At 40.8% G+C, this 17,232-nt stretch overlaps 1 protein-coding gene across 3 annotated transcripts in view; it reads left to right on the top strand.

Annotated features, from left to right (window-relative positions):
* Positions 1-71: 71 nt before the first annotated feature.
* Positions 72-17,232, top strand: part of OSBPL2 (oxysterol binding protein like 2) — a 39,281-nt gene continuing 22,120 nt past the window's right edge. Inside the window, exons 1-3 of one of the 3 annotated variants that reach the window (XM_080403671.1) lie at positions 79-210; positions 1,060-1,156; positions 14,686-14,848. In XM_080403671.1, coding sequence (XP_080259797.1) covers positions 14,812-14,848 — 37 coding nt within the window. In that variant the 5' untranslated portion in view covers positions 79-210; positions 1,060-1,156; positions 14,686-14,811. Of the gene's footprint in view, positions 211-501; positions 527-1,059; positions 1,157-14,685; positions 14,849-17,232 lie in introns of those variants that run through there. The other 2 variants (XM_080403672.1, XM_080403673.1) reach the window with 2 other exon arrangements.

Here is a 17,232-nt window from a genome sequence, read left to right on the forward strand (position 1 = left end):
GTTCGGCTCCTAATTAGCATCCGCCCCGCCTCCGGGTGAGTGGGTGGGGAGCTGGTTCGTCGCTTCGGCGACGGCGGGGCGCGGCCGCGCTCTACGATTGGCGTAGCGGCGCGTCGCTCCGCCGCTGCGAAGGCCGCACTTCCGCCTCGGTGTCAGCGGTGCCGGGCGGGGGGGTGTTGCGGCGGGGCCGTCGCGGGAGCGCGGTGCCAGGTAATGCCGCCGTGTCTGCCCCGGGGCGCGCCGCCCCGCTCGGCCCTCCCCACCGAGCCGCTCCCCTCAGGGGGCTCGGCTTCCCCCACCTGCCGCAGCGGCGCCCCGCTGAGGGAAGGGCGGCAGCGCCTCCCCCAGCCCCGCCCGGGCCTGGTGCGGCCCAGCCCGGCGCGGGGGTCCCTCCCCGGTGGGCCGCTAGCGGCTCTCCTCAGCGCCGGCGGGAGCGCGGCGGGGGACCCGGCCGGGCACCGGCCGTCAGCGGGCCGGGGCAGCGCGGCTCGCCCGGCGCTGCGCTCTCTTCCCCGGCGGACGCGGGGTTCGTGACCCGCACGCTCGCTTTCTCAGGGCGCTGAGAGCTGCAGGCCCGCGCTGCTGAGCCGGGAGCGCGCTGGGTGGCAGTGATGTGCCCCGGCCCGGGGGCGGCGGGGGCGGCAGCGCTGGGGGTGCCCGGGCCGGGGGGTGCCCGGGCCGGGGGGTGCCCAGGCCGGGGGGCACAGCCGCCCTCTCAGCCGCAGGGCCCTTCCCTGCGGGCCGGCCCGGGGGCGGGGGTGAAGGACGCTGCGGTGCACAGCGCGGGGCGCGGGCCGGCGGAGCGCTGTTATCCCGGTGCAGGGATTCTTCTGGGTTCATCCCATCTCCTGATGGATTTTGGAGCTGGGTGCTTCAGCAAGGGGCTCTGCTGACACCTGCTTCCCGAGGTGAATGTGTTGAGCTCAGCTCCGGCGCGATGAGCCTCAAGGGGCCCTTAGGCTACAGCTGAGGTGCAGTGCGCAGTTAGGATTTATTTGAGTTTGGCTTTTTTTAAATTTTATTTATTCTTCAGTTACCTACTCAATGTTTCTCTTACAGAGCTCCTGAAAGGGAGACAAGCAAGATGGGAAAAATAGCAGGAAAAAAGGCTTTTTTTTAAATAACATGCCACCAGAACTTCTGCATGGTAACAAAGGTATAAATTATGTTGCCATTTTAAAAATTTGGATATTAGTCATGTCTGTGCTGTCTGTATGTTTGAATTCAGGACTTCTTTTGGAAGTGGTTTGTTACGTTGCAGCACTTGCAGGCCAGAATTTCAGATGTGGGTTCAAAATTGCCTTCTGTTTTCGATGTCTGCCATAGCCTTGTGTTTCCTCTCAGAAGTATCTGCCAAAGCATGTTGAATGCAAGCAGATATTGCTTTCATTTACTGTGAATGTTCTCAAAATATATAGCCATCATATAAGATTTCAAAAAGGAAAAGTGAAAAGGAGGCATCAGATCTGTAGTGTAGATTAGCCTTACTGTACTACTCTTCTCATAGTGTTGCCATTTTCAAAGCTTGTGTGTGCAAGAAAAAATAAATCTGTTCCATTCTAACTTAACATTCTAAAGTTCTGTAACTCCACGTTCATGTTAACATCTGGGGACAACCACATATATGTCAGCTTAACAGACTTTATACCACTGTGCTCTGGGACCTCACAAACCTCAGGGCAATTTCTGGAAGCAGTGACTTGGGTAACTTCCAAGCATAAAGCACTGCGCCGTGGGATGGAAGTAGGAGAACTGGCTAAACTAGCATGGAAGCATGATATTCTGAGTGGTGATTTTCCCCTAACTAACCCCCTGGGTTTTCAGTTACTGTAAACATGGCTTTTCTTAAAATAGTTGTCAAGTCATACAAATGTTTGACCACGTGACAGAAAGTTGAGGGCAATCTAGGATAAGATCAGGAGCGATCTTAATGTTGCTTTCCTGAACCAACAGCACCTCTAACTTCAGGGAGTGCTTGAAAGGAAACACTGAGACATCTGCTGTCCAGGAATAAATATGCCATTTTTCTCCAAAACTAGCTTTTCAGCCATGCCAATATGATCTTCTAAACAGAAGACAAAAATTCAAGGTAGAAAATGATGATTAGCCAACAAAATCTATGCCTAGTTGTTGAAGTGCCTCTATGCGAGTAGTTGAAGGCTAGATCAGTTAAAGGTTTCAGGTGATGCAATACTGAAAAACAGTGTGGTACAGGTAGTTGGTTGTTTGCTAACTTGTCTGCAAATGTACGTGATTTGGTGACTGATCATGGAGGGTGATTTTCACTGTTGGATGGTTTCTTTAAATGTATTTTAATACTGTTACTGCTTTCTATGATCCATACTAGCTTTAGCTAACAGGACTTGTGATTGAAACTGGTATTTCTTTCAGTCTTTCTTCTTGTGAATTCTACTGTGTAAACTTCACACATGCTGACCTAGAACAAAGGTGGAAAGCTTAGCTTTCTGTTATTTTAATGTTGGCTGGAAAACATACCAGTCAGGCTTTTTTGCTTTGATAAGGCTATATTTTTAGATCACTGTTTGTAGTGCCAGTCAGATGATTCTCTTTTTTGTTGTTGCTGTTGTTTGGAAGCGAGTTTCGCGTGCAGGTATGCTGAATTTTTAAGCAGATAATTCATTCACTTTGGTATTTGAAGTAACTTGTCCTTGAACGATGCAATATTACATCATGCTACTTGATAACTAGAACTTTTGTTCATAGTTGGCATTTTCTAGTCTTTCACTCAGCATCAGTTTTGTCACCTGAGTCACGAAGATGCAAAAAATGTCTGTATTTCATGCTAATACGATGTTTTTAAAATACTTAGTGTTTAGTCTGGTCTCCGTGAAATAACTGCAATGTTTGGTTCTCTTACATTTTTTGGAAGAAATGCACAAAATCAGAAGCTCAAAGAATATGTGTTAAATAGAGAGAGCTTAACGTCTTGTATACTTTTGCTGAGTTGGAATATGTAACTGATCACAGGGGCATCTTCACTTAGCAGAATAAATTGGAAAGTGAGAGAATGAACAAGTTCTGCCACTTTGGAAGATACGAGATTTTGATGTTTCCTGTTGCAAAAAAATACAGGTTATACATTATATCAATTATTTTATGGGTTTTGTTATTTTATGGAGTAGACCACTATAGAACTTCGAATTAAAGAATACATTATCTCAGTCCTTGAATTCTTGATAATTACTATGCAGAAGAATGTATGATGATGTAATTATTTACTTTGTATTCTTAAAGGCTTATAATAGCATGTTGCATGAGAGCAGTAAGCAATTAGAATGTGTCAAATGTGGCTTACCATTACTTTCAGTTATACTCTTCAGAAATTTATTGTTCATTCAGTGCACAAAGATAATGTCTTAATTTTCAGGATCAGTAAGTTACAAGAATAGACTAAGCTTACTTAAACTTCATTTTATTATTATGTTTTTAATACACTTACAATTGGAAATTCATTTGCTGGTCTAGACAGATCCTTTAGATTACTTCAGTATATTTTATTACGCACATAATTTAATGAGACAGATTTTTAGTAAATTACAGCAGCCCTCCATTCAGAAAATGCAGGAGGCTGGACAGGGCTGTCTTCCTGTGGTTGTTTATAAATCCAGTGGGAGGGTGCACAAAAGGTGAATTGTCCCTGCAGCTGAAGAAATAACATCTAGACCCTTTAATCTTGGCCCTCTTGGTTTTATGGTCCAAACCTTAAACTGTATATTGCTCTGTTGGACACGTAATATCTGTGCTTGGCGTTAGACTGAATGGAAACCTTGACCTGTGGCATTCCTGTTTGAGTTTGATTCCTTTGCTGTTTAGTTCTAGATGAGACGAGGCTTGTGGCTGTTGGGATGCTATGAACCTCTGGGGTATTACAAAGCAGTTTGCATGCTTATGATGCTTGTCAGGAAATGTGTTTTTCTGAATGGTAACTTCATTATATTTTTGCTAGCATTATTTTTACTCTCTGGAGTTTTTTGTGGGTGTTGTTTTTTTTTTTTTTTTTTTTTTAGGGCTCCCGAAAGAATCCATTAATATATTTCATTGGGTTTTGATTCTAGTGGTAGTTCAAAGTAATGATGATGTGGAAAGTTTGAAGACGGTAAGTGTTTGAATTCTGAGGTGTCTGTGGTTCCCATTACTCTAGGCCAAACCAGCTCTAGCCACTGACGTGGCGGAGGCTGATGTAGCCTCTCTTCCCTACAACGTCTCAGTGCAATCAAGTGAGAACGAGAATCCTTTTAATAACTCAATTATAAAAACTTGTACATGCTAAGGGTACAAAGAAGTTAACTCACTTGCCTGTTTAGAATGGTCCATTTAGCAGCATGTTTGTTTACTGGATGAAATGAGAACTTTCTTAGAAGAACAGAACAACTGCCCCATACAGGTGTTCTCTCTAGGTTTTGTACAGATAAGTGAAACTCTTGAAGGGTTATTTAATAGTGAAACAAAAATGCCTTCTGTCTTCAGACATGCAAATGACTTTATTTACATCGTCTTATTTTGTCTTAAACATAGTTTGAAGTGCTGTGCAACCATTTTATTATCCAAGTGGGTTAATGTTACTGAGCACATAGCTAGGTGGATTCTTTATTAAAACTGAACTCTAAATGGAATTATTTGTCATGTCTTGAGAAGTCAGTGTTTTTTGGTTCTAGGGTTTTTTTCCCCTCCCAAATTTCCTGACAACAGCAAACACAGTAACACCCTTATACTGGAATCCATGATACATGGATAAAGCTACACATGTAGCTTTAAAGGAAATTCAACCATAGCAGAAACTCTGACTTACCATAAATTTGCAAAACCTTTAAAATGACCTCAATAGTCTGCTAGCTGTATGCATGAGCTCGTGCTCAAGAATTCAAGTGCGTGAGGAATTGGTATAAAAATACGGTATTTTATGCTGCAGGGCTTTGCACTAGGTTAGTCAGCTGTTGTCCTCCTGCTTTATTTGCAATATGATTGCTATCGTCATTGTTTAAGAGTCCATGAAAGTGATTTCTAGGATACCTTGTACAGAATAAATGTAAAACTACACCTGCCTAAAGAGAACGGTCCACAGAGACAAAACTTAAGAAGTGCCTTTGAGTAGGAAAATCTGTAAACTTAACCCTGTAACTATTTTTACTGTTCTAGGGGTTTTCTCCAGGGGTGTTATAAGCTTTATTTGTCTTCATGTGCGTGAACTTACGTGATCAATTTGTAAGGGTGGCTACATTATGATGAGAAATATTCAAGCATACTTAATTTTACCTTCTAAGTAAGGTTTGGTTTAAAGATAAGTGTTCGTAAATGCTTAATTATGTATCTACTGACACTTGTGTCCAGAGCCAGTGTTCTTGGAGTTACTGATTGCTTCCCACCTTGACTCTTAAAAACAAGATAAAAGAAATCCTCAGGGAACAACTAAGAAGTAACTAGTCTTACAATACAGTATTGAATTACTTTTTTTTTTTTTTTTTTTTTAAACAGTGTACCTAGAAATGAGCTGGTTTATCAGTCGTGATCAAACGTAGCATTATGCATCGTGGGTGGAGAAGTCATGTAAAACAGAATTTTGTGTTCTTTTACAGTTGTGGGCAATCAAACAGTTTTCAAGGGAAGGCTACAAAGTCCAAAGAATGCTGTACCAGATGCTCTCAGGTGGAAAAATGTCTCAAATATTGATGTACTGTTAAGAAAAGAGAACATTTACAGAATTGTGTGGTAATTTCAGTGAAGTGTTTTGCATCAGAAAATAATAACCTGCTGAAATCAAGTTTCCTTGGTCTTTTTGTTTGTTTGTTAGGTTTGGTAGAAGTTCTGCGAGTTGGTATCCTTGGCTGTAGAACAGAATTTTTGGCTGAAGTGAAACTAAGGATAGCCATCAGTTCCATAGGTAATTGAGCACTATACTGTGAAGGTATTTTCTGTCCAGTTTCATCTTTACAATTTTTATCTTCAATAAATAATACTTCTGATATCAGCACTGTAGCTTTGTTCCGGGGGTAAATACTTAGTGTGTGGGACAATTATTGTGGCTGGTTCTGATGCAGAAACAAACTGTGAGGCCAGATTTCTAGCGTTTCAGTTGGCTCTAATTCCTGTGAAACATCACCAAAATCTGTATTTCTGAGAGAACAGAATGTGATTTTTCCTGCCATAAATCTGTTTGGCTCATGTTCAAAGCTAAACTTTCAGTTGTTCAGTTTGCTGCCACCATTGTTTCAAGCGCTTTAAAAATAAGTTCAGCTAAACTATCAGCTTAGGATGCTTTGGTGCCTTGGTTCTGTTACGGGTTGACCCCAGCAGGCAGCTGAGCCCCACGCAGCTTCCCCTCTCTGTGGGATGTGGGAAAGAATCTCAAGGGTGAAAGCAGGAAAACTTGGAGTTAGAGACAGTTCAATGAGTAAAGGCAGGTGAAAAAGCCAAATAGAAATAAAGAAAAAACAAGACATGCAAAAGCTATCAGCTGACCCGTGTCCAGCCAGTCCCCAAGCAACTGCAACCCCTCCAAAACTCCCTTCCAGCTTTATTGTTGAGTGTGACGGTATATAATAGGGAATATCCCTTCTGTCAACTGGGATCAGCGGTCCCGACTGCGTTGCCTCCCACCCCTGGCCTACTCGCTGCGGTGGCAGAGTGAGAAAGGGAGAAAGCCTTGATGCTGTGTGAGCACTCTTCAGCAGTAAACATGGGTGTGTGTTATTAACACTGCTTTGGTCACCAGTCCAAAGCACAGCACCATATGGGCTGCTAGAAAGGAAATTAGCTCCATCCCAGCAGGACCCAGTATGGGTACTCAGCTGTCCCCAGGGCATTTAATAACTCCTTGCTACATTAAGGCCTGTAATAGGGGTAGCTGCAGTCTTCAAAGAGATGGAAAAGTGACAGTGGGTCATGTCTTCAGCTGATGCTCTTCACTCAGCCTTGCTGTGCTTTATGATGCTTGAGATGGAAGTTGCACTTCTCTTACTGTGGGTGCAGAGTGAGTTTCCTTTTGCCAAGACATCTTGGTGGAAGATGCTATTATATTCAAACTTTCGAGTAAGAAACAAATCTAACTTGGTAAATAAAATCTGGATTCTGCCGTCTGTGTAGCTGTTCTCTGGTTGAAGAGATTTTAAGTGCATAATAATTATAGCAGGTATCTAAATTGCCAATTAAATTGACTTCTTGGCTAATTTTTATAGACATTTTAGATTCAGTGCTGTTGGTAACCTAATTTCATGACTCAATTAAGATTCATCCTTGCTGAATATTTAGAGATGAAACACTGCAGTTTTATGCTTTCAGGAGATGTGTATGAAGCAAAACCACATTAATATTTATCTTGTAGTTCAAGCTATTTATTTTTGCCCCTTGAAGTACTACACCTATGTTTTATTTCAGCTGGCAACTCAAGAAAAGATGGGATTGGCTCTTACTCCACCAGTCATGCTGTAGACTGTTGAGGTTTCTGTTCTTCTTTTTAACTTATATATTATTTTTAGTGGTAATATGAAGGGTGTGTATATTTGATCTTCCACTGACTCTTTTGGAGTCTCTTTCTGGACAGAAGGTGCTTCCCAAACTAATGAAATGTTGCTCTTTGTTAACATATGCTGTTAAAGGGATTAAACAGAGAGAGCATAGAATGACTTTTGCCTTGTATTGAGCTAACTTTAAATTCTGTCAATAGTATTTCTGTTAAATTGAGCGTGTGCCCTTTTGACTCATTAAGGAAAAGCAAAAATTTGAAAACTGAGTGTCTTTTCAGAGTTTGTGAGATTTGCTCCTTCTCTTCCTCCCCCTGGCAATACTTGTGCAGTATTTTTATCATGTCAGATTTGACAGAAAGTTTTCTTATTTCTGTGTGTGTGTGTGTGAGGAAGGCCTCAAATGACTTTTTTCCTTTTTTTTTTCTTTTTTTTTTTTTTTTTTGTTCTCCTTGCTTGCTTGCAAGTATTCTCTTTTCAAGTTAGTAGACTTAATTTGTTTTAAAATTTGCTACAGAAGTGCACATCCAACAAAAACCTTGTTAGGCATGTGAAAAAGCTGATGAATGTGCTAGTTCATTAATTCTTTGGTAGCACTCTAATTCCAGTGTATTGAACTTCTAACACCCTACCTGCTCATGCTGGTGAACCTCTGTTTATCATGACTGCTTACTTTTTCCGTACTTGGCTTTACTTAAATGCTCCTTGATCTCACAAGTGGACTTCTTGTCTGTATAATGAACATGACCTAGTATTTTATATATGTCTCATAGAGATAGAACATGTGTTTTCAGAGTGAAAACAGGATTTGTAAAGGTAGAAGGATGATGTATACAAAGCAGTGGCTTTCCAGAATTGCTGCTTGATGTTTCAGGTCTGGAAGAATAAGGCACTGCAGCTGTAGTCAGGCAGACAGACTTCAAACCTGATCTTGCTGAACCGCATTCCAGTCAAATTAGCTACTCTAGCTGCAAATGCTTACCTTTCTATAGAAATGTAAATGTTTCTTCAAGGAGGAGCAACTTGTGGTTAACCAGCTGGGTCTTTGTAGAGGGTTAACAGAAGAACAAGTTAGTATGGAGTAACTAGTTCTGTTGAATAAACTTAAGTCATAGTAATTGCATGTTTAACCTCTTAAAGGTTGTTTTGAAGAGATACTAGTGTTTGGGGTTCTTTAATTGGTGCAGAAGTTCTGAGGATCCAGGATCTTAGTGACACAATCATAACCTTTTTTTTTGTTGGTTTTTTTTTTTCTGTTGAGGAATGGAATTTGAGAAGGAGCAAGCATATGTGGTGACAAATTTGAGGGATTACTAACCTATCCAGATAAAAGATGTAGGAAATTTCAGCTTTTTGTGCTTCGTAGAGCTGTAAGCAAGTGAAATGATGTTATGGATTACCAGTACAGGTCATCTCTGCAGCTTCATCTGGCATATAGGTGTGGAGGACAGCTGCCAGAAAGCAGCCTTCGACAGCGCAGCAGGTGGCGGATCTCCACACCTTTGGTTTCAGAGAGAAACTATGAAGGAACCTCTTTTTACAAGAAGTGCATGCATCTCTTCTCATGCAGATGCTAACATGCATGTCACAGAATGCATTGAGCAAATTAGATACTTTATGAAGTGATTTGGAAAGTCTTGCACATTTGTTGCCCTGGTTTTAAAAATAAACTCAAGTGGGAGGAAATGGCTTAAAATAGGTGGGAACTGTGCAAAGTCTGGGAGAGATCTTACTGATACCGTATGGGTGGAAGCATTCCCTGTACCCTCCACTGCTTTGAGCTCGTACAGGACCCTCCAATCTGCACAGAGTTAAGCTTTTGAAAGCAAAGCATGCTATCAGAAGCCAGATCACCTGGTACATGTCACTGTTGAGTTACAGGTTGGACGCAGCGCTTGACGGAACACTTTGTTTGACATTATTCATAACCAGCTGATTGAGGTACGACTTTGTTCTTCCTTTGTCATGGGACCTCAGCTGTTGCTGTAGTGTAGGTGGTATGAATAGTTACATTCTCTGCATCAAGGCTGTGAAGATCACTGAGAGAGGCATGTTTTCTCCCGGGAGTGAGCCTCTCGGAATAGGTCTTGGTATGCCTTGCGATTGTTGGTGTGCCGTGCATGTTTAGGAACAGCCCGTTCTGTTTGTTCTGCCTGTCTGTGACAGGGGCGCTTCTGCAAAGTGGTATGTCAATCTTAGTAATTCCTTCCTCTCTGTAGAACCTACTTCAAGGTGTGCTGTAGACTCGGTGCTGGTATTTTCTTGTGTTTCTGCAGTATTTGTTGCAACTGCGTGCTTTGTTTCATCTTTTGCCTTTGCAAAACATCTTTGTGTCCTCTAAGAAAAGGACTGTCCGTGGTCATCAGTCATTCAGGAATGTGTGAACCTTTTCTGATAAACTGAGAATTTAAAGGAGTTCTAATGAGTAACCTGCTTTTGACTTAGTTGTGCAGCACCAATGAGACCTTTTAATAACAAAAGGATAAAACAGTCTTGCTTGGGACAAACACGGCATTTTTAGTTCAGCTTTAGTATCTGCATTTCTAAATTTGTCATTCGACAGCATGATATCTTGTTTAACCTATTTGTGGATGGGTTTACAACATCACCAAGATGCAGAGCTTATTTCAGAGGAACCAAAACGGTGGTCTTTTCATTAGAAGATATCAGAAGCTTTTGCAGGTTTTTGACTTCACATGCTATGTTTAGCTTAACGGTTGCTAGTCTGGTTTTGTATATTGCAGGCGTTGGCATGCAAGTAAGTAAAATGACCAGAAAAACTAGGTTCTGTCCAAATAACTTTTTCAAGATTTGCTTCAATAAATTTTGTTAAGCTTTGTTGTTTTCTGTTAATTGCTTTGACACTCACTTGAAATGTAATTTCAAACAGTAAAATCATGTTGTAAATAGTGTAAATAGTGGACAACACTACAGAGAATTTCTCAGAGCAAAATATATGGTAATACAGCCTGCAGTATGGATTTACCAACCAGTTATGAAGCTGTACTGTTGTGAGGGTATTACCCTTTTTTTTGGATGTTTTTGTCTGTTGTCTTTCAGTTTGAGCTTCAAAAATAGCATCTTTCCTGTAGGGAAATGAATCTGTTACGAAAATAAAAATAAATGTGGCTGTCCTTACTCATGCACGCTAATCCCGTAATAAATCCAATTAGTGTCTACCAACCTATAGCTTTAAAATATGAGGAAATAGATGAACTTTGTTGCTTATCTTGTAAACCACAAAGCATGGGCTGCTTGTGGTCAGGGGTGTGATGTCGTTATTAGATTATAAATTTCCAGTTCTTTTAAGATGCCTCTACTTGCAGCTTTTCCCTGTTATTTATAAAATGATTTATACACAGTTTTCTTTGGTCATCAGGGTGGCAATGCAGCTGGGCTGCAGTCCCCAGGCAAAAGCACTTTTCTGGGTGTCCATGCCTGGAGTATCCAGGTCCAGCCCATTAACACTGGCTGTTAAATTGAAGCTCCCTAGTATCATTTCAGTCTGTAAACCAGCAGACCCTGAATGCTGAAATAATGTTCTGTACAACAAAGAGTGAGTGAAGTCCCGTATGGAAAATCCTTTATTACATTCCTAATGATTACTATGTCTGTAAGAAAATATGTAAATATACTTTTTATTTCTTCTGTGCTCTGGGACTAAAAGATGTGAACATGATGCAACACTTATGCTTTATGTAAGGTTTTTCCAGGATGGCGGTTGGTTGTAAGCTCCTGAAGGTCTGTCAATTTTGATAAAAGCTGTTAACTACAATTGCTAGTGTGTAAGTGAATTCTTTTGGGTACATCATGGACATGAAGCAGAAAAATACAGATTATAAATGCTGAATATGAAACAAACAGGATGTTTTTGTCTTCTGGCATTTCACCCTAGTTGAAAGGATTTTTTTGCTGTTGCTTTTAGTAAAAGGGCTTAATCCTACCTTTATGGCTCATGAAAGCTAAATGCTATTATCATTGTGTGTTTGGCTACGTGCAAATTCAGTTTAATCTCTGCTGAATAAAATAACTGAATGTAAAAGGAGTGATAGGGGGGTTAAGTTATTCCTAGTGTAACTGATGCAAAATGTATCATTTTATTCTTGTGAAAGTGCTCGTAGCACTTTAAGAGAATTTTCAACTATTATTTAAAGTGACTTCTGTGAATGTTTTGGGGTTTAGGTAATCGTTACAAAGCTTGTGTGTAACTTACAAGGGATGTGACTGAACTTTCATCTTCAAATAACAGTGAGCTTAAGGTGTGGTGCGAGGTGTGTATCAGGAGAACGCAGCGTAACTCTTCCTTTCAGTTAACTCAAGTCTTTGATTCTAGTTACTTCATTTGTACTTGGTGAGTATTTTTTATAGGAAAGCTTCATTGTCTTTGTAGTGAGGCTGCATGCTGTGCGATGGAGTTCCACTTCACAAGTTCTTTTGCAATGCAGTTATTATTGTGCAGGAGCGGGGAGAGGAGAAGCTGGCAGTCATCTGTATGACCTTGTTTAAGGCTCTTCATGATAACTGATGTTTCCTAAGTCATAATTTTTATTTCTTAGTGCCTTCTGTACAAGTCTAGAGCATGCTGGAGCTGCTGTTCTGAAACATCTCTGGAACTTGCAGGCTACTATGTGACGTGGCTGTGCTTGGACAGGGACCCTGAGAAGGTGTGCTCTTTGCATTTGCAGTAGATGGGAGTGGGTTTTGAACTAGTTCTTTTTTTTTTTTTCCTCCTTTTTCTGTGTTGCAGATAGATGTAAGGCTGTTTCAGAACAGAATCCCACCACATGAGCTGTATGCAACAGTAGGATGCAAGGGCAAAAAAATAGAGAGAAAACATATGAAGGGAGGATGCAAGAAAACATGGAAAAAATGAGGGAATTGTGCTGGTCGTGAGAGGGCTGTACCTTGTGTATATACATTGTAGAAACAATGTCTGCTGTTTTGATAGAAGGGTGCAGTACTTTCAGACAATTGAAACCTTAAATGTGCCTTGGAGGGTTAGAGAAGCCCTCTAATGTAACTTACTATTTTGGAAACTAGTGGAGTCATTCCAGCCTGGTGATAATGGCTTCTGGAGTGAACAGTTGTCCAGAGGTGTCGATTTCCTGTTTTCTGTTGCAGTAATTTTCTTTGGATTCCTTCTTTCTGCCCCTGTTGAAAAGTTTACACAGTTGTATCCTCAAGGACAGATTTTCCAAAAAGATATGACATGGAAGCCTTGGAAGAGATAGTTCCAGTTATAATGCTGGTGGGGCTGGAAAGTTTGGAGAAACTGACTGACAGCAGCTTTGGTATGAACAAGAAATTTTCTAATATTTTTTTTTAGTCAAGGACAGGCTTCCGCTAGGCAAGCTAACAGAGGGATAGGTACGCTGACTTCTGCTTACAGTACAGTTTAGAGCAATGTTTTCAGTGCTGCTGTTTAGTTCACCCAGAAGTCTGAGCTAGCTGGTACTCTTGAACCAATTGTTAGTTAAGAGGATTTCTCCCTGTCTTTGATTCTGAGGCAGCATGGTTGCTAGTGGCCTGAGCTGCCTGTATCTTTTTGTAGTGAAGCTGCTGCTCCTTTCCCTTCCACAAGCAGAGCAGTTGCTGGTAGCCTTACACTGGAAGTCTTTGTGTATCTGACTTACTAATGTTTTGAGCTGTTGCATCCTTGCCTAGGAGGATGCAGCACTTTGACAAAAGTGAGTCAGAAACTTTTTTTCTGATGAGCAGGAAAGTTGAAGAAGGTTTAAAGGTCACTGGCAGGAGAATGGCACAAGAAAAAGGGAAGGAAACTTATCAGCTGAGAGCAATTGCAACAGCACTGTGGCAACAGTCAAGCAGCTTACAAAGTTTTCTCCTTGTGGAGGTGAGAACTTGTAAATAAGAAATTACTGAGGATTTTGTGGAAGCTCAGATGATCACTGTGATGCAGAGATTGATGTAAAATCCCATCGTGGCAAGGAAATGGGGTGTTCCTAAGGGAAAAGTGACAAACTGAAATACCTGGTCATGATAGACTTAACACTTCAAGGTGAATGCTACATTCATTAATTTAGATGGGTTCCGAAATAGGCTATTTTAGCTCCTTCTTCTGAATGGAGAATTGGAAGAACCATGTGTGTGTGAGACATCCAAATAGCTTTTGCTCTGGGCAGTGAGGTAAAAAGACTTGAAACACAGGAGGAGTTGTGCAGTTTGATTTCTTGCAGAGAGGAAGAAGGAATTGGCTTCAAACATGGCAAGCTCTTCTGCAAGGGCTAGAGTGCACTTCTGGCTTTGTTTCTCTTAATTGGAATGGAATTGTGCAAGTTATAATTACTCTGGAAAAACTACTGTCACAAAGGCAGTGGTATCATCAAGGATCATAAAAAATCGAGACTGACAGATTGAGGTTGTCTTGGAGGCGATATTGACAGCATTGCCATGCTGTCATTTATCATTGTGTACTTGGTTCATCATTGGTACCTGACAAACATTTTTAAGAGTGGAAACTAAATTTTCTCATTATTCTCCTTAGACTAAAACTGGGTGAAGTAAAAATGTTTATGTTACACCATTGCCAACCATCTGGAAAAAATCTAATTTAGTCTATCCATAAAGTAGAGCTGGAATGCTTCATAAATCTGTAAGTTATTTGCAGTGTGCTTGGTTTTACTGAGAAAAAATTTTTTTCTTTACATTCTCCCTCTAGAGGGAAAAATCTCCAGTTGTCGCTTCCAGAGTTCATAGCAGTAGCCTGACAAAACTTCTCCAACGGTCACTAGGTGAAGCCCAAGATTTTTATGCAACAGTAAGATTCTGAGGTTCTCTTTCTTGTTCCCAGCTTTCTTGGTTAAGGATGCATCAAGGCTTATCTTCTTGCTGAAGAGGAGAATTTTTGTTTTGCCAGCTGTCTTTTTCTTCCTTCACTTTTCTGCTTTTTCTAGCTGTACTTGCCTGAAACTTAACTTGCAGTAAAATCAGATACATTTTACAGTAATCTATATGATGTATTTATATAGAGAAAAGTGTGGCATAGCACATCAGCTGTTCTTCTGATAGGTAGCATTCATCTTCAGAATGACTTTGAGATCAAAGAAAGCTGTTTACTTATGAATGAAAAAAATCCATCTTTTTCCATGGGAAGAAATAGGAAAATTAGTATTTGTCAAGTGTGCATGTTTGTACACAAAAAGAAATGTGGAAGTTGCTAATTTTGTTTCCTTGTCTTGTCAAATAGATCATCTAAAGCAGCTGGGTATTTGCAAAAGAAGACTTCGACAGCACACATATTTAATCTCTAAATCAAGTTCAACAATGCATTAGAGGAAGCTGGATTGGCTGTACAGAGACTTCACACTGAAGGATGAATAGTGAAGAAGAGTTTTATGATGCCGTTACGGGTGAGTGATGGGCATAGTGCCAAGAAAAAAAAAGAAGCTATAAACTGCATTGTGTGAGTGGTGAGGGGCTAGTGATTTATTGCTGTTAATAAATAAATAAAAAGTAAACTTCTGTTGGTAAAACTTCCAGTGCTATCTTCTGAAAAGAGGAAAGGGAGAATAATAACTCAGGTTCAGACTTGGAAATGAGGGGTTTTGTGTTAAAGCTTAATGCTGGCTATGATTTTATCACTATAATGATCCTTTAGTGGCCAAGTCTTGCTTTCATTTTCTGTAAAAAGCAGGTAATTTAATAGCAGCTTGAGAAATAATGCTTTTAAGACCTTTTGAAAGGTGAAATGTGTTCCATAGGTTATTTTATTGTCATTTTATTAATTTATTTTAATGGAAAACTTATCCTGAAGAATTGAAGTAGAAAATGTTTTTCTAGTCAGAAACAAATTACTGTAAAAGTATGCTTTCAAGGTAGGGAGCCAAAAGGCTTTGCAATCCAGTGTTGTTTCTAGAAAAGCAAATGTTAATCACTTCACACTTGAGCAGTGTATTAAATAGTACTTTTCTTTGAACTAATAAGGGTGAATGGTTATTTATAAGAGTCTTACATGGTTTTCATGGTGAAATAAAATGCTTGAAGTATATTAATTAAAAAAAAAGAAATCCTTTCAAAGATCTCGAACAATTTTAAAGTCTTCCACTTACATATGTCCTCAGAAATCCTGTAATAGAGGTGAAATGAGAAATGCTGGCAATGGTGAGTGTAGAGTGCTTAATGTAGAGTCGTGAGAATGAAAAGAGAATAATGGGAAGCGTGAAAGCTGAAGGAATGGAAGTAGCATAGTAGATACAAGTGGGTAAGGTAGACTTCGACGTGGTTGGTTGGAAACTCATATGAGGAGTGAACAGAAGGGGTTCGGTGAAGCAATGTGACTAACAGCAGGCTGTATAGGACTTGTCACAATTATGTCACATTAAAGAGAAGGAAATCTGGGTTACATTCTTGCTAGCTAGGAGTGCTAGGGGGTAGTTCTCCAAATTTAGCTGTAAAATCAATTTGTTGTACCATAAAAATGTCGAAAACGCAACGGATTGTTCCTGTATGTCTTTAGTACTCTTTCAGTTCCAAGAGCTTAGGACTGTGGCCACAAATTAACTAGATACTTTTTCCCACTTAAAAAGGTGAACAGAAACATGCCTTTAAGTATGACATCCGTGTTGTACAGCTTTGATGTCAATGGATTCCTTTGTCTTGCTGCAGAAATACACAGTCCTCGGTGTTTGAGTCATCTGTGTTTGAACACTCTGGTTTTGTCCTCTTTCCTCTTCTTTTTCCCCTTCCCTCAACCTCAGAAGGTTGATTCTCCCTGCAAATGCTCAAGGTGGTAACGACTGCTGAGCTGTTGTGCATGAGGTGTTCTTGTACCTTGCAGTCTTGGCTGGCTCTGCTCAGAAGTGGGATGTTGTGCGTCAGTTGTGTGAGCACTCCTTGTCCTGTCCTAATCTTATTCTTCCACAGGGAAGAGTATGATGGCAGGAGAGAAGTTTCTAAGCAAAAGAAGAGCTGGTGTCTTTATAGGCTCTCAGCACAGCCCTCTGATGGAAGGCTTTTGGTCTGCAGGAGCCACTCCAGGAACTAAAGGAGGCTGAACTTTTTTCCCTTATATATGTTGCTCTGGAGCATGCCCCACAGGTACTTGATTTAAGAGGAGTGCTAAGTTTAGAATAGTTTGTTTAGGATTCTTTCTCCCTAAGGACTCTCTTTACAGACAGGTTTCTCCAGCTAGATGCTTTAGAAGATGCCAGCAGTTTGATGGATTACTTGCACAAACTTAATGCAGTCTAGACCAAGTTCTTTGTAGCTGTGTCTTGTCCAAGTCATACATAAATGTGATGCTCAGAAAACTGTAAATAGGTCTTTCTGCATTCATGTTCATCAACTGCTGGTGCCTGCAGCAACTCTGCTTCTGTTAGCACCATGGACTGTGCATCCTTCAGACAGTGGTTTGCTGTATTTTTTTAGGTTCTAATGGGTGCTGATCGTGCCTGCTTATCTCTTAGTTTTCAGATGGTCTGGGCATGATGGGTGTAGACCCACCTGTACACTCTAGGACATCAAGTTAGAACTGAGGGCCTTTCTGAGCCAAAGTGAGCTTTCAGGTTCCACAGTGAAAATGTCACGATTTGGGGTTCCAAATTTTCATAAAAAAATGAAATGCCCTTGGCAGACTCGTCAGCCTGTTAATTTCAAGGATACTCTCCTTTTAGGTCAGATCAGTAGATGGGCAGAAGCCACTTCTAGACGTGTGCTTGTTATGCTCTAAATCTAGGATTGGGACATGGGTTCTGGGAATAATCACATTTTCAGCCTTGTCTTAACTCCATGTTGA

Source organism: Falco punctatus (assembly GCF_963210335.1).
Source record: "Falco punctatus genome assembly, chromosome: 10".
NCBI lineage: Eukaryota > Metazoa > Chordata > Aves > Falconiformes > Falconidae > Falco > Falco punctatus.